The sequence below is a fragment of the Antechinus flavipes genome, chromosome 3, assembly GCF_016432865.1.
Source record: "Antechinus flavipes isolate AdamAnt ecotype Samford, QLD, Australia chromosome 3, AdamAnt_v2, whole genome shotgun sequence".
Classification (NCBI taxonomy): domain Eukaryota; kingdom Metazoa; phylum Chordata; class Mammalia; order Dasyuromorphia; family Dasyuridae; genus Antechinus; species Antechinus flavipes.
In genome coordinates this window covers 576,433,273-576,460,208 of record NC_067400.1, presented here as the reverse complement: position 1 = coordinate 576,460,208, position 26,936 = coordinate 576,433,273, and the positions used below count along the sequence as shown (strand labels likewise).

Sequence of the window (26,936 nt, the reverse complement as noted above, 5' to 3'; positions counted from 1 at the left end):
AGGAAGCCCTTTCCAGTTCGAGATGTAGAGCTCTCAAAAATCTAGATCCCTGATAAAGAGAGAAGGTCTAGTCTCTCTGTCCCCTAGCCACAATCCGGGAGAGGAGAGAACGAAGGGCAACGTCTTCCAGGTGGCCTGGATGGGGAGGAGGCCTGGGGCTATGTGGATGGCAAACTGGTGGGGTTGGAAAGAGAGACCGAGAGGTTCTCGGCTGGTTTGGAGACCAGATGGATCTGTGTTGGCTGAGCCGGGAGAAATATGACCCAGGAGTCCCAGAAGGAGGAGAGACTCTGAAATCAAGTCCCTGGGCTGGAAGGGGCCTCCTATTGGACTGCAAACTGGGGCAGGCAGCTACCATCTCTAATTCCCCGAGGGCCCAGCATGGGTCCCACACATGGTCAGTGCTTGGCCACTAGCTACTGGATGAATGTTGAGTAAGGGACAGCAAACCCAGTTCTGGAGCTGGAGCTGGAGGTCCCCGAAGGCCTTGGGCTGAAACCTTGGGGCAGGGGATCAGTGTATTTGGGGAATGAGGATGTGGTGAAGGGAGGGCGAATCTAGCACATGCTCTGGAGGTAGAGAGTCCAGGAAGCTGGCATGAGGGACAGGGTGGGGGCAACCCCTTTGGGGAACCAGTGACCAAAGAAAACTCCTCAGATCCCTCCCTCCCACCACTTCCCCCCATTCCACACTTGGCCAACACAAGAATTATTGACTTTTTTTTTTTTTTTTTTTTGCTTTTTCCATTTAATTTTTTTTAATACAAATTTGGATCTTTGGGTGTGTCCTGCCAACAGAAAACAACAACAACAACAGAAAAAAGAAAACAACCCAAAAGGAGTGAAAAAACCAGAAAGAAAAGCTGTCCCTAGAGAACCGCCCCCCCCACCCCCCACCATGCGTATTTGCACACCACGGAACCACAGCAGATGTACAGGGTGCAATATGCAATCCACAATTTATAATAAAACAGTATATACAATAAATAGGGTATTGTTCCTTTCTCTCTAACGACCTGTAAATAAATTTCTCAGTGCATACTGGAGGAGCTGCTCGGGCACTGCTCGGCCTCTCTCGCTCTCGCAATCTCTCGCTCGCTCTCGCAATCTCTCGCTCGCTCTTTTTTTTGTCTTTTTTTTGTCTAAAACTGTGTTCTGTTTTGTTTTGTACATTTTTAAAAAGTATTTACAATTGCTGGTTTTGTGCAGAAAGAGCTCACCTTCCGCTTCTGCATGGAGGGGGAGTGTAGGGGGGAAAGGGAGGGGGTTCCCAGGGTCCAGGGTAGGCCATGGAAAAGGAGGAGGGAGCTTTGGGATTCCAGGATAGGGGGCAGTCAGGAGAGGAGGCAGAGGAAGTGAGTTGCTCCTGCGGGAGGTTGGGGACGACGGGAGGGATCTTGGCGTTGGTTTCTGAAAGCTGTGGAGGAAACACAAGATGGGAGGTTAGATTCGTGGCCTGTTGGAGGTTAAGAACAGCCATACGGCAACATCCTACTCGTACCATGGAAATGCTAAGTCTGGGCGACAGCAAACTACTTTTTCCCTCTTTAATCTGGAATTGTCCTAGAAAAGGAACCAGGTGAGCTCGCCTAGATCTGTGCCCTCTCTCCCCTTGCCTCCTCTCTAAAACAAGAGAGCTGGGTTAGCCAACCTTCTAACTCCAACATTCTCCATTTCACCGTCTTTGACATCCTGTATTCTCAGAGAAGACCTTCTGTATCATCCAGCCCCTTTCAGCCCTGAAATTCCATGTTCCGGGTCCCTTAGAACGCCATATTCCATGTTCTAACACTCTGAGGTTCCACAGTCAAACCTCATCCATCCTATCTCTAAACCCTCCTCAAGCAGCCACCTGATCCAGCCATCCCACCCACTCTGATCACACTCCGTCCCCTCACTGATGACATAAACAGACTACCGAAAACCGTTCATCTAGTTGTTATAAATACAATGTAATCCCTTGGGTTTAGGGTTTTTTTTTTTTTTTTTTTTTTTGGCCCTTTACAAATCACACTAAAATCTTACTTCTTTGCATTGTCCCAATACATGTAAGGAGCAAATATGATTTCCCCTGTTTTACAGCTCAAAAGACAGAGGCCCAGAGAGAGGAACTCCAGGTCACCCAGCAATTCTCTTGTCTATGAAAACCCACTTCTCTCATCTCCTCAGTATATAGATGAATGTCCAGTCACCCCAGGAAGTGATGGTCAGCCAGTCAATAAGCATTTATTAAGTACCTACAATTTTCTAGACTCTCTGCTAAGCCCCAAATGTTTATAAGTGGCTGAGGCAGGATTTGAACACGCTCTTTCAGGCTCCAGATCTAGTGCTCTTTCCCCAAAGCCAAAGACTTTCTCCTGTCTTTATTTCCCCCTTAGCACACAGCATTATCGCCGGCTCCTTGTTCTGTGGTTAGAAAGGACTCAAAGACTATAAAGTCCAACTCATTTTATAATGTGGAAAACTCAAGGTTCACAGAGCTAAAGAGTCTTGTCCATCCAAGGCAATTCCAAAAGACTTTGGACAGAAAATGCCATCTGCATCCAGGAAAAAGATTGAATGTAAATCAATAAATGCTGTGTTCACTTCTTTTTGCTGTTTTTTTTTTCCCCTCTCCCATGGTTTTTCCTTTTTGCTCTGATTTTTCTCTCCCAACATGATTCATAAAGCAATGTGTATTAAAAATAAATTGAAAAAAATTGAAATAAAAAAAAGAGACTTGCCCAATGTTATCTAGGTAAGTACCCAGAAGAGATAGGATTTGAACCCAGATTGTTGGACTCAAGAGCCAGTGCTCTTTTCTCTTATACTGCTAAGGATCATTGTATAATACAGAAATAGAGGTTCACGGAGCTAAAGAGACTTGTTCCAATGTTACCCAGATAAGTGACCAGAAGAGATGGGATTTGAATCCAGATTCTTGGATTCAATCAAAAGTCAGTGTTCTTTTCTCTTATATTGCTAAGGATTATTTTACAATATGGAAAGTGAGGTTCACGGAGCTAAAGAGACTTGTCCAATGTTACCCAGATAAGTACCCAGAAGAGATGGGATTTGAACCCAGATTCTTGCACTCTTATATTGCTCCCTTATCATCCCTTCTTATCCTTTTTTCTGCTCAATCTCTCTGCTGCCTAGAAGATCAAATTCAAATTTCCTCACCTGGCATTCTAGGCTCTCCATGATTAGGCACTATTATTTCTTGTCCCATCTCACCCTATTCCCTGACCCTGCCACAGACTCTCTGTTCCTTTCCTACACCTGTCATTCCTATTCTGGAATGTCCTCTCTCTCCCTTCCCCCCCAACCTCCCTGGGTGAAAACACCTCTGTCCTTCATAAAATCTTGGTCAGATGTCTCCTTCTCCTGGACCCCTGTCAGAAGGTAATAATTCTTCCCCTTCTTGGACCTCATTTAGTTTGTAATTCTTATGTGCTTAAAAAAAAAGTTTGCCTATATATATATATGCCTTATTCTCTAACTAGACTTTAAGGTCTATGAAAGTAGGGACTGGGTCTCATCTAAATTTCCATCTTTCCCAGGCTGATGCAAGTCTCTGTACACAGTGGGCACCTAATGTTTGCTGAAGAGAGAAGAGCAATTCCATTGTGATCAATAAGCATTTTCTGAACTGAACATGCAGGAGAAACTGAGGAAGTGGGTATAGCAAATCTCAAACCCACAGAGTTCCTGCCCTTGGAGATGATCTGATCACTTGTTTTTCCTTAGCCCTAAATATCTGAAACTTTTAGGGCTCTGGCCTTTATATTTCAATCTGAAATTGGACTCAATCCAATGAGGGGGTGGTGGAGGCCTGGGACAATTGAATGTCACCAGATGCCCCCCTAAGGTCTGTTTTGGGTTCCCTGGGAATCTCATCTCTGACTACCAGACTTGGAAAAGCTTCTTTTCAGGTTCAGAGAAGGGCTGACTCTTCAAATCTGTGGACACTGAGAGGCTAGGCCTGAGTATTGCTGGACCTTCTTTCTCACAGGGTCCTAACCCACCCTTCTACTAAGCCCCCATTTCCCTCGCAACCTCACTAGGTCTTTGTCCTCCTTTCTGAACTTGTATTCTCTTCCCTGAACTTGCCCACCTCTCTCGTTCTGTTCCTGGTCCCTTCCCAGAGCTCTTATTTATCTCCCCCATCAGTTTATCTTCTGAGCCCTCTCCCACTCACTCAGCCCCCATCCTCCTCCCTGAACCCTATTTCCGATTCACCCCCCTTAGTCCTCCTTCACACCTGAGCTCCCATCCCACTCACTTGGCCCAGATCCCTTCCCCGAGCCCCTGCTGCCCCCCCCCCCGGGCCCTGTCCCCTTCGGGGTCCCTGGCTCTCCCCTGCGCCTCCAAGCCCAGAACCTGTCTCTCCTCTCCCGACAGCAGAGCTCAGAGGACAATGGGAAGCTCCTCTCCCAGGAGCCTCACCCACCCTGCCAGAACATGTCTGCACTAAACCCATGACTGCGGCCACAGGAGCCAAAGCCCCAGCATGGCCCGGGGCTGAGCCATCACTCAGGGAGCAGGGACGGGACGGGAGCGGGGGGCGGGGGGGGGGCCTCTTCTCCTCCGCGCTGTCTGCTCCCCTCTCCTCCCGCCACCTTCTCTGGCCCAGCCGCATTCAAATTCAGCTCAGCATCCCCTTCTTTGTCTCCAGGACACTCAGCAATGCGGATGGCTGTTTGGCTGTTAGGCCTGCCAGGGACCTGCAGGGATGATGGTGGGAGAGAACAAGGCTGGGCTCCTGAGATGGCAGGTGAGGCGCTCGCTGCCTCTGGGTCAGTACGAGGGCCGCATCCAGGCAACAGGTCCCCCCTGGGGCCACGGATGGGAGAGAAGCTGGGGGGCAGGGAGTGTTGCCCACCGTCTGAGCTAGGAGAGCCAGGGGAGGACCACTTCTGGGGAGGGGGCTGCAGGGCAGTCCTGGGGCCTTAAGGTGACAAGAGGAGGGGGAACTGTGGGGGGGTGACAGGAAAGGATGCTGGGGAGAAACCCTCCAAAGGGGGTCAGCGTCCCCCAACCCAGCTGCCTCCCTCCCTGCTGCAGAGACTGACTCAGTCCTTGGGCCCCTGACAGGGAGGGGGTCGCCCGGAGCCTCCCCCTGCTTCTCCCAACTAGTAGTCACTGCCAATGTCCCTCTCCAAACAGTCGCCATGGTGATCTCAGTGCCCAGCAGGCAGCTTCCGCCAAAGCCCATCTTGGCAGCGCCAGGCCCCGGGGGGAGCTCCCCCTCCCCCTCCAGCCCCCTCCTCCGCACACAGCTGGGCACAGCTGGGCAGGGTCGGCCTGCAGTGCAGCATCCGCCGTCGGGTGTGGGAGGGAAGAACTCAGGAAGGAGGAGCTGGAGGGGAAGAGTGGATCAGCCCCCGGGGAAGGAGGAAAGCTTCCCGCCACAGTCCGGCCACCCCCCGGGCCAGGCTGGCCCCCTAGAGCGGCGCCCTCTCAGGAAGGGGACGATGGGGCCGGTGCCAGTCGTCGGGCTGGGGGACGGCTTTGTGTCTGCACCCGCAGAGTCATCTGCTGCTTCCTCAGGTCACACAGCAACAAGGACACAATTAACATCCTCAGTGGCTCTAGGACTGCCAGCCGGCTCTAAATCACCCGCCCCGTGATCCTCCCTGTCTCCCCGCTCCCTTCAGCTCCCAGGCAGTAGCTGGTACCCTCTCCCTCCCTCGAGCTCCCCATATGGGCGCTCGGCACAAGCAGAAGGAGAAGTCCCGTGGGGGTGGGGGTGGGGAGCGCTCTGGGGGACCGGGGAGGGCGGGCCAGGCAGGAAGGGGTGCAGCGGGGTGGGGGAGGCTCATTATCCCCGGCCTCTGGATGCTCGGCTCCCTTGGGCTGCCAGCACCCTGGGGATAAAATCCTGCCCTAGTTAAGAAACTGGGCCCTCATCTTTCTTCCATGATGGCTCCAATGGCCTGCATCTTCTCCCAGTTCTCTGGGCTCTCATGGGTGTCCTCCGTCAGCTTCTCTCAATTTCCTGTCCCCCAAAGACTGGCTCTTGAGCCTTTTTCCTCCCTTTGTGCCCTTTCAGACGGCCACTGACCTCATCCCAACAGCTGCCTCCATTAGACCTGCCTGCCTGGGAAGCAGGTCTTCAAAGCCGGGGTAAAGAAACTCGTTCTTTATTCTGTAGGACATGGGGAGCTATTGAAGGTAGTGGCGTGAGTAGAGCTGTAGAGAAGGAAGACCTGTCCATATCAAGAAGAGACGAGGGAAAAGGTAATGATGATCTGTATTGGGATCTCTGCCTGGATCAGACCTTCCAGCCCAGCAGACAGCTAACTCCTCTATTTGTCTGACTTCCTCCAAGTAAAATTCTACCAGGAAATGTTCCTGGACCTTGGAAAAGCCAGTGCCTTCCCTTTGTGGATTCTTTCCAACACATCCACCATTTCCAACACATCCTCCATGTAGTCTGTACCTACTTGTTCGCATTGAGCTCCTTGAGAGCAAAGGCCAAGTTTTTGCCTTTCTCTGTATTGTTAGCGTTCGGTACATTCCCACCATGGGGATGACCTTCAAATCTCTATCCCCAGGCCGAACTTCTATCCTAAACTTTCCTCCCGCACAGCCAACTGTTTCTGCACATCTCACCCCTGGACGTTCCATCTCTATCCCAAATGGAACCAGTCACTGAGCTCCCACCCACCCAGCCTTCTCCTCCTCTCAACTTCCCCGATTCTGTTGGGTTTCCTGAGCATCCAAATTGGTCTCCTCAGGCTATCTGTCTTCCTCACTGGACTGTTTGTCCTTTGTCTTCAGAGTTCCAGACCAAGAGGTTCCTGACCCATCTGGGCTAACTTCCTCGTAAAACTGCGGTCCGAGAGAGAGAGCCGACGTATCTTTAAGGGGGCCCTCCTGATTTTCTAAGTAGTTAGTGCCGTCCTGACCCTGTTATTCACGTAGCCCCGGATATTTCAGGATAAGAACATAAGCCCCTCGAGGGCAGGCGCTGTCTAGGTTTCTGTCTCTGTAACCCCAGAAAACTAGCACGGTGCTTGGCGTTATAGCACAGACTTAAAAATGCTTCTGGATTGATTGACACCATCCTCCTTTGAGTCAAATTAATAACAATGATGATAATAATAAAAATTGACATTTATATGGCAATTTTATGTCTGCAAAACACTTTCCATACATTATCTCATCTGATCCTTACAATAACCCTATGAGGTTGAGGCTATTATCATTTTGCAGAGGAAACCTGCTAGCCGCTTTCTGGGGGAGAGGCAAAGGGGTTTGCCTAAGTCACCCAGCTCTCTCTGGGGCAGAGTTTGAGTTAGAACTCCCAGACCCCAAGTTCAGCATTCTATGACTCACCCCACCCCACTGTCTCTTATTCAGATTTAAAAGCTTCTCAGAGTAACCCATTTTCTCTTCTCTTGCCATCCAGCTGATCACCAAGTCTTCTGTAATCACTCTGCATCTGTCCCCACCCTAGTATTGCTGTTCAGTCCCGTCTCACCCCAGTTGGACTTTTCTTGGCCAAGATACAGAGTGGCTGGCCACTTCCTTCTTTAGCTCATCTGACAGATGAGGAAACTGAGGCAGACAGGATGAACATCGCGAGTGTCTCAGACCACATTTGAACTCAAGGCTTCCTGACCCCAAGCCAGCTGCCTACATCATCCCAGTACAGGTCATCGTTATCTTTTCCCTCGTCTCTTCTTGATACGCTCCATCCTCTCCATGGACAGATCTTCCTTCTATGCAGTTCTAATCACATCACTACTCTAGAACCTTCAGTAGCTCCCCATTTCCTATAGAAAAAAGTCAAGCTTTTGTGTCCTGGCACTAAAGACCTGCTACCTGCCTCTTTCCCATTTTTATCCCCTCCCATCCATATCCCTCCTCTCTTCTCTGGTCAAACTGGTTTATTGTTCTGTAAACAGAAAAGGTTCCTCCCTACTTCTGTTTTTCAGCGGCAGCCAGATGACTGTTGTTGTTTGCCCTTCATTCTCAAAGAGGACCCTGACGTCAGGGAGGGGATGCCATGACAGGCAAGTGAAGTGGACTGAAGTGTGGGAGGGCTGCGCAAGGTCACCGGCCTCACTTTCCCTCCAGAGCCCTCTGAGTCTGGTGGCAAGACACAGACCAAGACAACACCAGTCCTGGAGTCAAGAGGATGTGAGTTCAAATCCGCGGACACTTTACACTCATTAGCTGCGTGAGCCTAGGCAAATCACTTCACCCCAAATGCCTCCAAAAAAAAGTTGTTCCCTGCTTCTGTATTTCATCTCACTATTTGGGTGACTTGCATTCTTGGCCATTCATCCAAAATGCTTCAAAGCCAGGCTCCAATCTCCCTCCTCCAGGAAGTCTTCCTTGACCACCCCCATCCGTAGTGATAGCCCCCTTCTTCCCATGCTTCTCCCTCTTAACTCTCCATCCCTCCTCCCAGGCCAGACAGACCCACACAATTGGTTATTGATTCGATGCTATCCAACAAATGTGAATGAAACTTGAGTGTCTCCTGTGAGCCAGGGATTGGGGGCTACCAAAACAAACAAGAACATCGTTCCCACCCTCCAGACAAGGGCCAGCTTTCTCTGTGTCCCTCTCTGAACTAGGAATTCCGTGAAGGTCAGGACTGTCCTTTATATTTGTAACCAGCAGGCCCTTCCCACAAGTCTTGTCTTCTCGGAGGGGATGGGAGGCACTCGCCCCATGGCCAGAAGAGAGCCCATGCAAAGAGCAACGAGGAGGCGTCCATCGTCTCCCTCCTGGCTCTGCTAACTTTCTCTCTCCACTACCCCTGGTGGCCTTCTTTCCCTAGAAGATCCCTTGGCTCCTTCGCCCCTTCTTCTCATTCCCAGAAGCTCCATTTTGAAGAAGTAACTAGTCATGTTTGCTTCTCTCTTGCTCTCCTCCATCTCTGATCTTTCTCAAGATGGCCCCCCCACCTGGGTACCTTTTCCTCCTCCCTTTTATGGGTGTCATCTCCTACTAGAATATAAGCTTCTTGAGGGCAGGTTTATCTTGTATTACCAGTGCTTAATACCATGTCTGGCACACACTAAATGCCTAATAAATGCTGAATGACTTGACAAGCTCTCACTGCATACAAGTACCAGTAAATCTATTTGACAACTGAAGTAGCATGAGTCTCAGAGAAGTTCACACAGATGGTGAGAACGAGCACTGGAATCTGAACTGAAGGCTTCTGACTTTACCTCACCCAACCAGGAAATGCAAAAGTCATCCGTTTAGAGTTCAGGAAGTACTCCTAGTGACTTTGGGTTCATCTTCCTAATGATGGCTGTTTTAGGCTAATCAATTTGGCCTCTAAGATATTGCCCAGGGACACTTGGAATCACACTATCTTGAGTTCAAATTTGGCTTCAGACACTTACTAGCTGTGCAAATCTAGGCAAGTCACTTTACTTCTGCCTATCTCAGTTTCCCTAAATGTAAAATGGAGCTCATAATAGTACCAACCCTCCCTCCCCATCCCCAATTGTTGTGAAGATCAAATGAGATAATACTCATAAAAATTGCTTAGCACAATGCCTGGTACCTTACAGGTGCTTTGCAAATGCTTATTCTCTTCTCGTTCCTTCCTTCCTCCTCTACCCCACATCCCTTACAGCTTCAGATCTGTGGTCCCATCAGTCTTTGGTTCTTTCTGAGCTCACTTAATATGTAAAATGAGGAAGTAAAACCCAGATGAGTCCTTAAGAACCCTCTCAGCTCCATCCGTCTTGTGTTCTAAGGAAATTCTCAGGTCCAATATTCTAATGTTCTTGGAATCTCAAGAATCCATTTTCTAGGTACCTTTCAGCTCCAACATGCCATATTCTTTTAAAAAACGAAATCTTATTTTTAAAACATCTTCCTTCTCTTCCCCCCCTTCTTCTCCATGAGAAAGTAAGAAAAATCACATCCCTATTACAATTAAATGTAATCAGGCAAAGCAAATTCCCTTTACCAGACATGCCCCCCAAAACTCTCAGTCTGCACACAGAGTTTATGACTTCTGTCAGGAGGTAGGCATGAAATTCTGTATTCTAAGGGTCTTCCCAGCTCTAAAATTCCATGTTTGCAGCTCTAAATTCTTTGTTTCAAGGCCCCCTCAGATTGAACAGTCTGTATCCTAAAGCCCCTCCTGGCTCTGGCACTATGTCCTAAAATGGATGCTAACTCGATATTCTGTGTTCCAAGGACTTTGTTCTGACATTTTGTATTCTAAGGGCCTTCCCAGTTCTGACACTCTAGGGTCAAAGATTCTTTTTAGCTCTCATATTCCATGTTCTATGATCCCTCTCTGCACTGATGTTTTCCTCTTTCTGACAATTCCAGATTCTAAGATTCTGCCCACCTCTGACATTCTGTATTCTAAAACCCCTCTCTGCTCAGATATTCTAGGTTCTAAGGGTCCTCTCAGCCCTGATATTCTATGTTCTAAGGACCCTCCCAGCTCTGATATTTTATGTTCTAAGGGTCCTCCCAGCTCTGATACTCTGTGTTCTAAGGACTCTCCCAGCTCTGACCTTCTGTGTTCTAAGGGTCCTCCCAGCTCTGATACTCTGTGTTCTAAGGACCCTCCCGGCTCTGACCTTCTGTGTTCTAAGGGCCCTCCCAGCTCTGATGGTCTATGTTCTGAAGTCCAGCTTTTTAAACTGTGGTTCTCAACTCTATATGGGATCTCATAAATGAATGTGAGGGTTGTGAAGTTATGATTTATTATCAGTAAATGTTTAATTTACATATCTATTTTATATATCAAGATACTTGAGGTCACATAAACATTTCTCAGGTGGGAAAGGGATCTCAAGTGAAAAATGTATAGGAAGCCTGGTCTAAAGCTTCTCCCTGCTCTGACATTCTATATTTTAAGGCTCCTCCCAGCTTAGACATTCTATGTTCTAAGGTTTTTCTGATGTTCTATGATCTAATGTCCTGTGGATTAAAGTCCCTTTCAGCTCTAGGATTCTAGGAGGCAAAACATTTCTTCTTTCTTACAAGAGGAAGGCAGGCTACTACAGACAGAAACAAAGGGGTGGAGGTGGAAGATGGGAATAAATGGCCTTTGAGGCTCTTTCCAGTTCTCCATCAATGGTGACTGTGTCTATACTAACCATACCAAAAGAATCTAGTAACCATACCCCTGAAATGTCTTCTCTTTTAGCTGTGTGCAGACTTAGCCACCAAACTGAATCCTTGTTACACCCTAGATTCTGGACTGAAATGGAGAGATTTTCCTCTCTCCCAAATATCAAAGGGAAATTTCCAAGTTAAGTCAACATTATTAAGAGCATTTTAAAAATTTCCCATTTTGCACCAGGCAAGGATGTGCACAGGAGAACAAGAATGAGTCCCTGTCCTTGGGGACTCCCTGTTTAGGGAAGACAGGACACATGCAAAGAGTTAAAGGCTGGAAAAGGGACATATCAGCACAGCAAAATAATTGTTGGATGAACCGAGAGAGGAAGGGAGTAATCAGAGAACAGAATCCAACCAAGGAAAACTTTCTGGAGGGAGGTAAACTGGATTTATCAGACCTGTTTCCCCAACTAGATCATAAATTAATAATCAGAGCTAATAAAGCTAGGAGAGACCTTAGAACAGAGAATGTCAAAGCTGGAATATCATCTCCTGGAACTGTGTGAGATCTTAGAACATGGAATATTATGGTTGGGAGGTTCTTGAGAAAACACAAACGTAGAAGTGAGAAGAACCTTAGAAACTGTCCAGTCTGACTTCAAATTAACATGGAATGTCAGACAGAGCTGAGAAGGACCTCAGAACATAGAACAGGAAAACTGGAAGAGATCTTAGAACATAGAATTTTAAGGTGGGAAAGAGGGAACCTTAGAGCAGAGAGGGCCTAAGAACTGGCAAGATCCTTAGAATACAGAATGTCAGAGCTGGAAGGAGTCTTAGAACACAAGACCTGGGAAGATTCTTAGAACCCAGAATGTCAGAGTTAGGAGGGATCTTAGAACAATGGGAGGACCCTTGGGACACAGAATGTAAGAGCCCTTAGAACCTTTAATGTCAGTTAGGAGGGGGTCTTAGAACATAGGATGTCAGAGATGGGAGGGTCCTTAGAAATCATCTCTGATCAATCTCTTCATTCTATCCAAAAGAAAACTGAGTTTCAAGATGGACAGGGGTAAGAAAGTGCTATGCCTGTGGCCACACAACAAGTTAATAGGTAAGCCTAGGTCTCCCAGCTCCTAGCTCTGAGCTCTTCCTCCACTGCCCCTTTTTGAGGAGACCTTACATTTATTCTTTTGCTAATCTCCCCCCATCCCTATTGCTACCAGAAAGGCACACTGGGTTTTTCTGACTGAAGACTCTATTGGTTATCAGAATGGGAGACCCCAAAGCCTTTCATTATTGGTTCCTTCTCCAGAATCCTGACTTTAAAAACAAAGAGTGGAAATAATCACACCTTCTCACTCTCATTGGCTTGGGTCACATTGCCAAAGTCTCGGAAGACAACGCCTGGGAATACCACTGGATCTCAGTAATCAGAAAATCTGGTTAAAACCCAGTTCTGTCACTAAGTGGTTTTGTGGATCTAAGCCTCAGTTTACTCATCTATAAATTGGCATAAAATAATCCTGGCCTTACCTACTGAATTCAACAAGCATTTAGTAAACTCCTATCATACAGATATAATCAGAGGCCAAGTGGATAGAGCACTGGTCATGGAGGTAGAAAGATCAGAGTTGAAACCCTACTTTACTAGCTGGGTGACGCAGGAAAAGTCACTTACCTCTTTCTGTCTGCTTTTTCATTGGTAAAATAGAGATCATAATAGTACCTAATTTCCAGATCACATGAGATAGTTTTTGTGAAGCCCTCTGCAAGCCTAAAAGCATTCTATAAAGGCACTGTGCTGAGTGATGGGACTACAAGAGACAAAAACAACTCAGTCCTGAACTCGAGGAGTTTACATTCTATCAGGGACATGTGACTTGTACAAAGACAAACATAAGATATATTCAAAATAAGCACCAAGTAATTTGAGGCTTGCAGTGAAAGACCTTGAAGGAGGTAGTGCTCGAGCTGAGCCTTGACGGGAGCTAGGAGTGGGAAGGGACAGCATCCCAGGCATGGAGGACCCCTGAACAAAGACCCTGAAGAAGGAAATGTAATATTGAATACAAGGTGGTGCAGGAGGTAGAGCACTGAGGCAGGTTCCCATCTGGCCTCAGACATTTACTAGATTGTGACCCTGGGAAAATCCCTTCACCCCATTTATCTCAGTTTCCTCTTCTGTAAAAATGAGCTGGAAGAAGAAAATGACAGACATTCTAGTATCTTTGCCAAGAAAACCCCAAATAGGGCCATGGCAAGTTGGACATTACTGGAAAACAACTCAGAATTAGCAAGCAGGCCAGTCTGGCTAGACTGTTGTGTGGATCAGATAAAGGGGAGCCTGCATTTATTAAGCTTCTACTATGTACCAGGCACTGTGATAAGCACTTTCTACCTTTATACATATATATATCAGATGAGGTATAAATACAGAGAGAGACACAGAGACAGAGAGACAGACAGACAGACAGAGACAGAGAGACGAGAGATCATCTGATCCTTACAAAGATCATTTTACAGTTGAGGAAACTGAGGCAGACAGAGTTGTGACTTAGCTGGAGTCATATAATAGTAAATGTCTGAAGTATATGAGTAAATGACTCAGGTTTTCCCGAATCTGGGGCCAGTGCTCTATCACACTGCACTACCCAGTCAGGAAGAATCAACCTGGGATATAGGCTGCAGCAAGACTGAGAAGGGCTTAACTTCAATGCCAAACCGAGGAGGGACCCACTGAAAGTTCCTGATGCTGGCAGAGCCTGGTCAGACCTACATCTATCCGAAGGAAAGGAGATAATTTAAGTCACATGCTCTGCAGCTGTAAAGCATCATACCATTTATTATGATAATTATTTTCCCAGCAATGAGAAGCCAGAAGTTTATCTAGTAGGTTCAAGTAAGGGCAACATCTTAAAGTAGGTGCTCAAAGCTCTGTGGACTGCTAACCCAACGTCCTCACACTCTACGCCCCTCCGGCTCTACAATCTGCAAGGGCTCCCCATTACCTTAAACTTTTCAGCAGAAGTCCCACTTCCTACAAGACTTTCTCTTTCCTCATTAATCTTAGTGTCTTCCCTTAGACTAGCTCTAATTTATCCCAGCTCCCTCATTAGACTGGAAGTTCCTTGAGGGCAAGATCTATTTTTTGCCTTTCTCTATTGTTTAGTTCAGTGCCTGGCACATAGTAGGAACTTAATAAATGCTTGTCGACTTGACTTTTCAGCCTGGTCACAGCCCAGCCCTTCATCCAACCTACGTTCCAGGCTGACTGGTCTCCTCCAGAGCCCACAAAGGGCTCACTGCTGCTGCCATATCCCCAGCCTTCAAGGGTCACTTCCAAACACATTTCCTCCAGGAAGTCCTCTCATATTCTATGGCCTATAAGCCTTTAGAGCTTCTAGGAACCTTAGACATCATCTGGTCCACTTCTCTCACTGACAAACTGAGGTCCAGAGAAGTGAGTAGCGAGTTAGGGATTCCACTCCATGTCCCTGACTCAGTCTGGTGTCCCCCTTCCTGCATCAGCCCGTTTCAAGCCTGTCCAAGTCTCGGGGGTCCCCACACAGCTCAGTACTCGTATCTTGTACCGGGCCGTCCAGTTTCCGTGCAAGGGCTTGGTTTCTCCCCTGGTCTCTCCCCTCCTCCCCCATCGGGTTGGGCAAAGCGGAGGCTTCCTAAATCCTCAGCGACTCTCCATCCCTTCTATCCTGAGCCATCACAGGGTATGGGATCAAAGAACTCAGCTGGTTTTAATCTGTCTGAGTCAGGTAAAATAGGACAAGTTAATCCACTGAAGGGGTGAAAAAGAATCCAACCCAAAATCCACTGCATTCCAGAGGCCCGGCTCTTGACTGGGGGAGTGTGGGTCTCTGGGCCTGAACTCGATGATTTCAGATAAGCTTTCTTAAAGTTTGAATGCTGGTGGGGCTGGATCCTTGGGCCTGTTCCTCCCACTTAATTTAGACACAGGGTTCTCTTCTCCACCAGAGCAGGAGCTCCACAATTAGGAGGGGAGGAAGAACAGTACTAGGGGCTCCCGAGGGCAAGGCCTTGTCCACCGGCACCTCTCTCCTCTCAGACTGGGGGCTACAAACTCCAGCTTCTGGAATAAGAACTCGCCAGTTGACAAAAATTGCTGGGATAACTGGAAAATACTATGTCAGGAAATCGGTATAGACCTAACTCCCACACCCCCTACCAAAATAAGGTCAAAATGGGCACATGATTTGGGCATAAAGGATGATGCCATAAACAAATTAGGAGATCAAGGGGTAATTTACCTATCCGATTCTTGGAGAAGGGAGGAATTTAAGACCTAAGAAGAACTAGAGCACATTATGAAAGGCAAAATGGACAATTTTGATCACATTAAATTAAAAGGGGTTTGCACCAACAAAACCAACAGACTAGGGGTTACCCAGGGGTTTACAATCTAGGGGTCATCTCTGACTTCCTCACTCTCACTCAGCTCCTCCCATATCCATCCAATCCACCACCAAATCCTGCATTAACATTTTTTTTTTTTTATTGCAGTTGTTCAGTTGTGTCTTATTTTCCATGACACCCCATTTGGGGTTTTCTCAGCAGAGATACTGGAGTGGTTTGCCATTTCCTTCTCCAACTCATTTTACAGATAAGGAAACTGAGGCAAACTGGGTTAAGTGACTTGCCCAGAGCCACACAACTAGTCAGAGTAACAGTAAGCCCTTTGACACTGCCATTGCCCTGACCCAGACCATCTTCCTCTCCCACCTCCATCACTGTAATGGCCTGCCACGGTCTCCTTGCCTCAAGTCTCTCTACTCAGCTGTCAGTGATCCTCCTAAAGTACAGATCAATCCCAGGAGCTTCCTGGTGCCTCCAGAATCAAACAGAAAACCAAAACCTTAGCTACTTCTCCTTCCCGGTCTACGTCTACCTGTCCCAGCCATTCCCCCTACTCTGGGACCCCCAAATCTTGGCCACTTGCCATCCCTCTGTCTCACAGCTCTGGGCCACAGTCCCTCACACCTAGAATTCTCTGCCTCTCCATCCTGGCCTCCCAAGCTTCCCGCTTCCTTCAGGTCTCCACCAAAACCTTATCAATGTTCTGCAAGGACCCTGGCCCTCCTCAGTGCCTTCCACCTACCCACGACCTCCCTGCTTCTTCCTGAGGGAGTCCAATCTGCTTCTGGAAAGCTGGGAAATATGGGAAGTTTCCCCTGACTTCAACTCAAATCTGACCCATTGCCACTTAAACCCGTTGGCATTTATTAAGTCTATTATTGTTATTTGTTATATATATATGTGTGTGTGTGTGTGTGTGTGTGTGTGTGTGTGTGTGTGTGTGTAATTTGTTATACTATTATATATGTAAAATATTATTATTATTTGTCAGGTATTGTAGCAGGAAGTGAAGGCACAAACCTTCAAATAAAAGCCCTCGAGTTTGCATTCGTGTGTGTGTGTGTGTGTGTGTGTGTGTGTACATATTAAGTACTTGATCAATCAACAGGCTTTTTATAAAGCTCCTACTCTGTGCCAAGCACTATGGTAGTTGTTGGGAACACAGAGAAGTAATTCATGCCCTCAAGAACCTAAAAGAATTGTGTGTGGGGCAGCTGGGTAACACAGTACATGGAAGGATGATTCTGAAGTGAAGAGGTTCTGAGTTCAAATCCAGCCTCAAACACTTACTAGTTGTGTAACCTGAGTAAGTCACTTAACCCCAACTGCCATAAAAAAGGAATAAAAATTGTAAAAATATATATTAGATATATACTGGATAAAATATGTACAAATAGGTATACCAGATTAAAACATAAAAATTTACCTATTGCTCCTACATCTTCCCTTTGGGGCCAAACAAAAGCAGACAAATCTACCTTCTACTTCATTGTTCTTCCAAAACTTAAAGACAGCAATTAATGGGGGTCTTCTCCTCTCCAGGCTAAGGTGGTGCTTTCCCTCTGGGCTCACCTGGGAACTCAAGGCTCATCTTCTCAACATCCCCCCACCACATCTCCTCCCTCCCCTTCCCTAACTGAACACAATACTCCGACTGGATGGCTCGGGGGACAGAGTGCTGAGCCTGGAGTCAGGAAGATGGGTGCACATTTAATTGGGCAAATCACTCGGCCTCTGTTCGCCTCAATTTCCCCAAATGTAAAAAGGGATAAAAATAGCACCTACCCTCCCAGGTTGTTGTGAGGATCAAATGAGATAATATTTGTAAAGGGCTCAGGACAATGCCCAGCAAACAGAAGGCACTAAATAAACAGAAGCCATTACTGCTGCTGTTATTATTAGATGTGGTCTGACTAGGGCAGAACATAGTAGGGCAGCTTATTTGTTCCTGGAAATGATGGCCCTTGTAATGAGTTCCAGGATCCCATGAGCTTTTTTTGGTTGCCATACCACAGCTGTTGACTCATCCGGGGCTTGTGGTTCACTGAAACCCCCAGATTTTTTTCATATACACTGCTCCCTAGCCATACTTCCCCCATCTCGTATTTAGTAAATTAACAGTTTAAACACGAGACTTTAGATTTCTTCCTATTAAATTATATCTTATGAGACTAGGGCCAGGGTCAAGGACTTCTGGGGTCCTGACTCTTTTATTGGGTGTGCTTCTATCCATCCTGCCCAGCTAAGGGTTACCTACTGCTTTCATGAACATGGCAGCTATGCCCTTATAACCCACGTGACTAGTTAAAAGGTTAAGGAGCACACACAAGCCCCAACACAGATTCGTACCGGAAGCTTTGTTCTCAAATGACCCCAGATCGTCCCTGGGTTCTGGTTATACAAGTCATCAGTTTCTTGTCAGGTGAGATTGAGATCCCACATTTCACAAATCTGACCCCAAAATGCAGTGTCCTGGCCAATAAGGGAAGGGCCGGGAGGGGCTGGGAGGGAATAGGAGAGCAGGCTACTAAGTGGCTACAAGCAGATCATGAGTGAGGGGCTGTCCGTCCGAGAGGCTCCAGGGGAAGGGATCAGAGGGCTTGCCAGGCTAGATGAATCCAGCAGCAACAGAGATGGAGACCATAAGAAGCCATTTCCTCACCATGAGAACATGGCCAGCGACACACAAGGGCCTGAATGGGACTTTCTTATTCAGAAACAAAGAGCGTGAAAACCTCACCTTCCAAGGCCAGAATGATCAGGAGCTGCTTTGGGAGTTGGAAGGGGGGAGGTGAGCCGGAGGGACGGTTTTTCCTTCTTTTGACTAAGTCTCTCAGGGAGGGCCCTTCCCCAGTTTTCCACCTATACAATCCAGGCTCAATCTCGAAACTCCAGTCTGGGAGCCATCTCAGGCAAAGAAGGTGTCTCTGGCCCCTGCTTTCAGGCTGGGGGCCAGGGAAGATCTGAAAGCCCCTTTTCCATCCTTTCACTGAATGCTGGCACTCATCCCAGCAGCCAGAGCTCTCGGAGGCTGCAGCCAACTTGAAATTCCCAAGTTTTATTTTTCTGAAGCAACTAGTCCTTTCAACTTAGACCCACTGGATGTTAAAACTGAAAGGGTCCTTGGAACAGAGGTCAAAGCTGGGAGGGCCCTTAGAACGCAGGAGGTCAGAGCTAGGAGGGCCTTAGAACCCAGGAGGTCAGAGCTGGGAGGGCCCTTAGAACCCAGGATGTCAGAGCTGGGAGGGCCTTAGAACACAGGAGGTCAGAACTGGGAGGGCCCTTAGAACCCAGGATGTCAGAGCTGGGAGGGACCTTAGAACCCAGGAGGTCAGAGCCGGGAGGGCCTTAGAACCCAGGATGTCAGAGCTGGGAGGGCCTTAGAATCCAGGATGTCAGAGCTGGGAGGGCCTTAGAACCCAGGATGTCAGAGCTGGGAGGGCCTTAGAATCCAGGATGTCAGAACTGGGAGGGTTATATAGAACACTGGGTGTCAGAATCAGGGAGGGGTCTTAGAACAAAAAATGAATTTCTTTTTTGGAGCAGAGAATGCTTGATCTGGAAAGAATCTCAGAGCATGGAATATTGAGCTGGAAGAAACTTTAGAGCATGGAATGTCACAAATGACATGGACCTGAGAAACTAGGTCAGTGCTGAAAGGGAGCTTGGGATACAGAATGTTAGAAATGGAAAAGTCCTTGGAATACAGACCAATAGAGCCCAAGGGGACTCCAAACACAGCATATTAGAGGCGGAAGGAATCATAGAATCTTCTAATCCTATCATTTCATTTCACCAAGAAGGACACTGAGACCCAGGGCCTGGCTAAATGTCACCCAATGACAGAGCAGAATGGACCCTAGCTTCCCGAAGGCCGGCCTGGTCCAGACAACTCTTTGCTGCCCACTGAGCCTAAATCCTTTGTTGGCACTCTCACTTCCTCAATTAATTCTCTCTCTTCTCTTACATCTGGAAGCTCTCCCCACCCTCTCAGCTCCTGGGAAAAGCCTGATGAATCCAGACACTAAATTATCCCCATTTCCCAGACCCGAGCAAACATGGGGAGGCTGCCGGGCTGCTGAGCAATAAGTGGCGCCTGTTTCCAGGATGGGGTGGAGAGGATGAACAGGGAGCAGGATGGGGAAGCTGGATGCCTTCCCAGGTGCCCCTGAGCCAGGCTCTTCCCTGGGCAACTTCCTTATTTGGTTTGACATGCTGTGACTTACCATGAGATCAGACACCCCCATATTCCAATGGAAGAACCAGGGCCTAAGCGACAGGACTTTCTGATGATTTGACACTTCTGTATTATCTAGGAGTCCTTTCTCCAAAAGAAGGGTGAAAATACTCTGCATGCAAACCTCCCCAGCCTGGTCCTGCCTCTGGTACCAAGGGCCCACTGCCAGTCAGCAGGTCTGCAACGGTCCCCCTCTACCTCCTCTGTGCCCCACCAAAGACCCGTGACAATTCTCAGGCCAAACAGACCCGAAGGTTGGAGGTCTGTGATTCTGGATGGCCGGTGCCATGGTCCCTCCTCCACTAGCCTGGACCATGAGCTGACTGTGGGTGGAATGGCAGCTGGTGAGTTCCACCTCGGGCATCTGGGAATCTGGAGAGAACTGCGGGAGTTTGTGGGGGAGACTGAGGGCTTAACTGGGGCCGATGGGTCCCAGGTCACCCGGGCGCCTCGCCCCTCGCTCTGAGCCAGAATCCACGTGGGATTCACTGAGCAGGCCAGTGCGGTCAAGACCTAGATCCCCGAGGGAAGATAACCCAAACGACCTGGGGGGGAGACCAAACAGAAGATGGCAGAGGGGGCTGGGGGATAGGGCCAGGGTGGTGTGTTCTGGCTCACCTCGGCGCCAAATCCAGAGAGGTCTGAATGATGAAAAACCCCAAGAGAAGCCATTTGGAGGTTCACTGGGTCTTGATGGTCACCCAGTGACCCCCACTTATTAACAGCTGGATACACCTGTTGTCTGGCCTTGTACAACTAGACAATCCACCTGGTCAACTGTTTCCCTCTACTTCTCATTCTCTCTCTCATTCTGTTTCTCATTCTTTTTCTCCTTCCCTCCTTCTCTCATTCTTTCTCCTTCCTTCTCTGTTTCTCATTCTCTCTCCCTCCTTCCCCTCCTCTTTCTATTTTTCATTCTTTCCCTTTCTCCTTCTCTCATTTTCTCCCTCTTTCTCCCTTCCTCTCTCATTGTTTCTCATTCTCTCCCCCTCCTTCCCTATCTCATTCTCTTTCTCATTTTCTCTCTCCCCCTCCCTCTCTCTCATTTTGTCTCTCATTCTCTCCCTTTTTCTTTCTCCCTCATTCTGTTTCTCATTATCTTCCTCTCCCTCCCTCCCTCTCTCATTCTCTCTTTCTTTTTTTCTCATTCTCTCTCCCTCCTTCCCTATCTCATTCTATTTCTCATTCTCTCCCTCTCATTCACTGTCTTTCTCTCATTCTCTTTCTTTCCTTCCCTCCCGCTCTCATTTTGTCTCTCATTCTCTCCCTCTTTTTCTCTCTCTCATTCTCTACATCTTTCTCATTCCTTCCTTCTTCCCTCTTCCTTTCTCTCTCTCTCTCTCTCTCTCTCTCTCTCTCTCTCTCTCTCTCTCTCTCTTCTCTCTCTCTCTCTCTCTCTCTCTCACACACACACACACACACACACCCCTACACATGACAGAGCTACTGAACGTATCTATTGATGTCTTTCTTTTCTCATGTACCTTGGGCTCAGACACTTTATTCTGGGGGTTGTAGGGCAGCATCATTATGTACAGTCTTATTTTACAAAATGGGACATTTTACACCTTTTGGACTAACTTTACAAAACCTCAACAAAAAGGAGGGGGAGACACGACACCCTCACTCCCCCAAGCTTCAGTTCACACTATCAGTTAAAGGGGAACTTGCAAGCCTTCAGAACCACTGAGCGACGCAGAACGTTGCTCATTCTGTATGCCTTTGGGTCGGGGGCTGGGCACTGAAGGCCTGAGAACCCGCTCCCCCAGCTCTCCCCAGTCCGGGCCTTCCAAGGATGTGCCCCCCGCGACGCGTCTCTCTGGGGCAGATGTCTGGGGCGGGGGGCAGGCCCAGGAGACTGCTGAGGCTCCTGCCCGCCCACTGTGCAGCCCCTTAGCACCGAGTCCCGATCCCTGGGTGTCCCCTCTCCTTAGCCTGTGTCGCTTAGCACTGACCCCCCATCTCCGGTCCTCAGCCCCACACCAGCACTGAGTCCGAAATCTTGAGTGTTTGGCTTATCCCAGGCCATACTTTTGTAGAGCCCAAAGAGCTGATGGGAAATCCTCACTTTCATTAAAAAAGCTCTTGGCCATCCCATCCCACGCCCACCGTGTCCCGCCACACCCTCTCGCTTCCCCGGGGACGGACGATTGACGGGAAGCCCCTTCAGGTGCTCAGACCGGCCGCAGGCACCGGGCTCCCAGTCGGGGGGGGGGGAGCCATCTCCCTAACTTTCCCCTCCCCCGGGGCCCCGGCCCACCTGCCCCCATCTCCTCCCGCCCTCCGGGACGGCCCCTCCCTCCTGAGCCCGGCCCCACCCCCAACTCACCCTGTTAGAAAACCTCATTGTCCAGTTGGCACTTCAGTTGGCACTACAGGGAGGTGACGGTGAAAGTGTCCTCAGGGTGCGGCTCCCCCATGGGCCCCAGGAAGCTGCTCTTCGGGGCGCCCCCCAGGCCCGGGTGGCCCTGCGGCACAAAGCCGGGGTACCTGTACGTGTCCTGCAACTGCAGCATGGAGTCCCTCGGCACAGGCGACAGGGTCAAGTCACTTAGGAGCGGGCAGCCGTAGCCGGCGCGGGGGGGCCCGGGCGGCCGCACCATCTCCAGGGGCTCCTTGTCGCCCTTGGGCGTGGCCGGGGGGCTGGTGAGGTGCGGGGCGTTGAGGCACGAGGCCTCCGTCCTGCCCAGGAAGTCGGCCAGCAGCCCCGAGCCGGCCTTGCCCTCGTAGGGCGGGCTGCGCGCCGCCGAGCCCGGGGGGTACCAGTAGCCGGCCCCCTTGCAGCTGGGCGAGTCGTAGTGGCTCTGGCCGAGGGGCAGGTCCCGGCAGCTCAGGTGGGGCGCGTGGCCGAGGCCGGCGCCCTGGAGGCCGTGCTTGAGCGGCTCGCAGGCGGGCAGCTTGGCCGGCCGCAGGTCCTCCTTGAAGGCCAGCGTGGGCGAGCAGTTGGGGGAGTAGGCCTTCTGCAGGCCCGCGTCGAACACGGTGGGCGGGCCCGGCGTGCCCAGGGGGTGGGCCAGGCCGGGGAAGTGCTTGCTGTCCAGCTCCGGCGGCGGGCCCAGGCTGGGCGAGTCGCAGTGGAAGCCCTGGCCGAAGGTGCCGTCCGAGGGCGTGGACGGGTTCATGGAGTAGGGCCCGATGTAGTCGCACTGGTCCCTCTCCCCCACCCCGAAGGCCCGCGACTGCGAGGGCAGGGGCGACATGCTGCTGTCCCCGCTGTAGTAGTCCAGGCCCAGGTCGGGGCTGTCCTGGAACAGCGGGTTGACGGGCTGCGGCTTGGGGATGAACTTGGCCTTGGCCCCGCCGCCGCGCTCCTTCTTGGCGGAGCAGGCCCCGCCCCCCCGCGCGCCGCGCGGCTGCCGCGGGCCGGCGCTGCGCTTGGACGGGTAGGAGGCGGCGGGCGACGAGGAGGCCGAGGAGGAGAAGCCCAGGTGCGAGGCCTCGAACAGGTCCACCTTCTTCCGCCGGCCGCGGCCGGGCTTGGAGCTGCTCTGGAAGAGCACGGTCTGGTTCCAGTTGTAGCCGGGGGCGCTCGAGGCCTCGTTCCAGTCCATCATCAGCTTCTCCAGGCTCGAGAGGCTGGACTGGCCCTCGCTGGAGGAGGCCTCGCTGTTGGCGCGCCGGTAGCCGCCGGCCGGCTGGTTGAACTGGGTGCTGTCGGAGGAGGACTCGGAGAAGGTCTCGGACACGGCCGTCTGCTGCTTGGCCTTCTGCGGCGTGTAGTTGGAGATGTCCAGGATCACGTTGGGCTCGTTGATGTGGCAGTCGAAGCCGGGCGTGTAGAGCTGGCTGAAGGCCTCCGAGGTCCAGTCCAGGCCGCCGTAGCCCTGCCGGAAAGGCCACTGCGAGCCCCCCGCGAACTGCCGACAGTTCTCGGGGGAGGGCTGGAAGGCGGGGGCGGCGGGGGCGGCGCTGCTCTTGGGCACCATGTAGCCGCCGGGGGAGACGGTGCTGGCGCGGCTGTCGCAGCGCAGCGGCGTGGGCGCCGAGCCCGAGAAGGGCGCCGCCTCGGAGCTGTTGAAGAAGGAGGCCTTGCCCAGCGGCAGGCAGGGGCCGGCGGTGGGCTGCGCGTAGCCCGCGCTGTGGGCGCTGCTGGGCGAGGCCGGGAGGCTGCTGCCGCTGCCGTAGGCGAAGCTGCAGTCCTTGCTGTTGGCGCAGTCCTGGCCCGAGAAAGGCTTCCCCGGCGGGAACACGCCCTGGCCCGTCCCGTAGCCGCCGTACTGGGGGTAGGTGCCCGCCGGAGGGTGGGCGGTGGGCGAGCGCGCCACGGCCGAGGGGGGCGCCAGCTTCGGGAAGGCCTCGGTGGCCCGGCAGTCTGAGGCGGCCGGGGTCACTCCGTAGCCCGCGGCCCGGCCCGGGGGGAAGGCCTGGCGCGCGGGCAGCACTGGCTGGAAGGACGGCTCTGCCCCGGTCCCGCCCCCGCCGACCGCGGGGCTGGCCTTGGCCCCCCGGCTGGGGAAGGCCGCCAGGCCCCTGCCCTGAGCGGGCAGGGCGCTGGCGGGGGGCCCCGCGTAGGTGCCCGACGACTTGCGGGACTCGGGCCGAGACGCCGAAAGGGCGAAGTCCAGCAGGTCCGAGGAGTCGTCCGAGTCCAGCAGGGAGCGGAAGTAGCCCGTGAAGAGGCTGTGGCGCTCCTGGCTGAGCTCCGCCTGGCCGGAGGGCGCGCCCGTCCCGTAGTAGGCGCCCCGGCCGGAGGCGCCGCTCTCCAGGCCGGACGAGGCGAAGGCCCGGGCCTCGGCCCCCTGGTAGCTGCAGTTTCGCCCGGCCTGGCTCCCGGGGTGGCCGTGGTGGGGGGCCCAGGCGGCGCCCTTCTCCCCGGGCCACTCGGCAGCCCCGTCCCCAAAGTTCTGACCCCCCGGGGCCTGCTCCGGGAACAGCGTCCCGTTCTTGCGCGCTCGCCTTTTCCTCTTGGGCTTCCCCCCCGCGTCCACTTCCACCCGGCCCCTCTTGCGGGGGTGGCCCAGCTCGGCGTGGCCCAGGGCCCCTACCCCGGGGGCCGCCACCACCTTCTTTTTCTTCCCGATGCCCTCGAAGAAGTCGCTGAAGGAGCAGCGGGCGGCCTTGGCGGCGTGCCCGCCGCCGCGCCCGCCGAAGCCCCCCGCCTTCCCCCCCCGCCGGCGGAAGCCCTGCACGCGGTGCAGGAAGTGGGAGATGCTCTGGGTGTCGGGCGCCTGGTGCACGGACTCGGGCTCGCTGGGGGTCCAGCAGCGGGGCGGCGAGCAGCGGCCGGCGCACTGGCTCTGGCGGTTCAGGAAGGCCAGCTTGGCCAGCACGTCCGAGTAGTCGGCCTTGCTGTCGTTGGCGTCGGCCGCGTAGGAGGGCTGGGGCGAGGCCAGCTTCTGCTTCCGCCGCCGCCGCTTCTTCACCTCGGGGGTGGGCTCCTTGGGCTTGCCCGGGCCCAGCAGGAGGTTCTTGGGCGGGCGGCCCCTCTTGCGCTTCAGGATGATGGGCATCTCGCCGGGCGGGAACACCACGACCACGTTGCGCCCGTTGTTCTTCATCTTCAGCAGCGGGGTGGGCTCGGCCGACACACGCACCCCCAGCTCCTTGCCCTCCACGTTCAGGCTGCTGCTCAGGGAGGACACCTTGTACGTGGTCTTGTTCCGCCGCCCGAGCGACACGGGGATCTTGGCCATCTTCACCACCATCCGCCGCACTCCCCGGCACTTGCCCTTCCGGGCGGGCACCAGGGGTCGGGGGGCCCCGGCCTCCGGCTCCGGGGCAGGGAGCGGGACGACGGCGGGGGGGGCCGGCGCGGGCTCTGCCAGGGCGGCCGCCAGGTCCACGGGCATGGGCAGGGGCAGCAGGCGGCCCTCAGGGCAGGCGTCCGCCTTCCTGCCCCGGCCCGCCTTGCGGCGGCGGCACAAAATCTTTGGCTTGTCGGTCCGCCGCAGGGCGTACTTGGGGTGGCCCTCGGGCCCCAGAGGCCCCCGGGGAGGGCACAGGTCCAGCCGCAGGGGCTCGGTCAGCGGGCAGCCGGCCATGGGGGGCTGCGACTCCAGGTGGTGGCTGGGGGCCTCGAGCAGCTTGGGCAGAGGGTCGAGGCCCTGGGGGTCGAGCAGCTGGGACTCCAGGGCATCGGGCAGCGTCTCCAGGGCCTGGAGGGCCAGGCCGGGCAGGCCCAGGGGGTCGGCCAGGGGCTGGAGCGGCGGCAGCTCCAGCGCCTCCCCGAGAGGCTCCAGCACCTGGGGGTCCAGGAAGCGGGGCTGCGGGTCCAGCAGCTGGGCCTCAGGCTCCGGGGACGGGGGCTCCAGGGCCTGGGCCTCCAGCAGCTGGGCCTCGGGGCAGGCGAGGGAGGCCAGCTCGCTGAGGATGTCCGCGTCGGCCAGCTCGGAGTAGTCGGGAGCGTCGGGCTCCGGTTCTTGGGGGAGGCCGGTGGCGGCCCCGGGGCTGGTGCCTTGGCCCGGCTCGGGGCTGCCCCTCTGCTCAGGCTCTGCCTCATAGAGGGCCCGCCCGGGTCTCTCAGCCTTGCCATGGGTGGCGCTCCGCTCCTCGGGGCTTCGGATGCTGTTGGCCAGGCTGGGTGAGGAGAAGAAACTATATTGGAGATCGCCGGGGGGTGGGGCCGGGGGCCGGCTCAGCCGCAGGCCCCCGCAGTCCAGGTGGACCCCGCTGTGCTGCAGGTCCTGGGACAGTCGCGTCAGGTCCTTCATGATGTCGATCAGCTGCACCACTGGGTGCAGGTTCACCCGCCCGTTGCCCCAGCGGCGCTTAGAGCCCCCCCCGCCAGGCACAGGGCAGCGGGCGTGAGGGAAAGGCCGGGGGGGCACCGGGGGGCGGGGGGGCAGCAGGTCGTCCCCCTTGGAGAGGAGCGGTGGGCGCCGAGGACCGGGGTCCCCTCGGGGCGGTGGATGGGGATCCTCGGGGAAGGTTCGGGGAAAGGCCTTGTTGGGTGGGCAGTCAGGGGACCGAGCAGGGAGCAGGGGCCGGGGGCTGGGGGAGCCGCCGGGGTAGTACTTGGGCTCCCGGAGGTAGTCGGGCGAGCTGCACACGGCACTGGAGGTCACCACCAGGCCCTGGGGCTTCACACGCATCCTGAACTTGTCCTCCGAGGGCCACCGGGCGGGGCCGGGACTGACATGGGGGTCAGGAAAGCCTCGACACAGACCTGCAGGGGCCGGAGGGAGACAAGAGGGTGGCAGGGAAGTCACCCACGCCTCCCCGGAGCCCGGCCCGGCCCACCCAGGCAGCCCCCCGTCCCCAGCCTCAACCCCCGCCCCGGCACCCCCTCGGCCCCCGTCCTCGGGCACCCGGCCCGGAGCGCT

At 52.9% G+C, this 26,936-nt stretch overlaps 1 protein-coding gene across 3 annotated transcripts in view; it reads right to left on the bottom strand.

The window, feature by feature from the left end:
* Nucleotides 1–716: 716 nt before the first annotated feature.
* The window catches only part of AHDC1 (AT-hook DNA binding motif containing 1), an 86,830-nt gene continuing 60,610 nt past the window's right edge, over nucleotides 717–26,936 (bottom strand). For all 3 annotated transcript variants that reach the window (XM_051988067.1, XM_051988070.1, XM_051988069.1), the window contains 2 exons: nucleotides 22,004–26,779; nucleotides 717–1,416 (listed from right to left, as the gene is read on the bottom strand). In XM_051988067.1, coding sequence (XP_051844027.1) covers nucleotides 22,047–26,705 — 4,659 coding nt within the window. In that variant the 5' untranslated portion in view covers nucleotides 26,706–26,779 and the 3' untranslated portion in view covers nucleotides 717–1,416; nucleotides 22,004–22,046. The remainder of the gene's footprint in view (nucleotides 1,417–22,003; nucleotides 26,780–26,936) is intronic.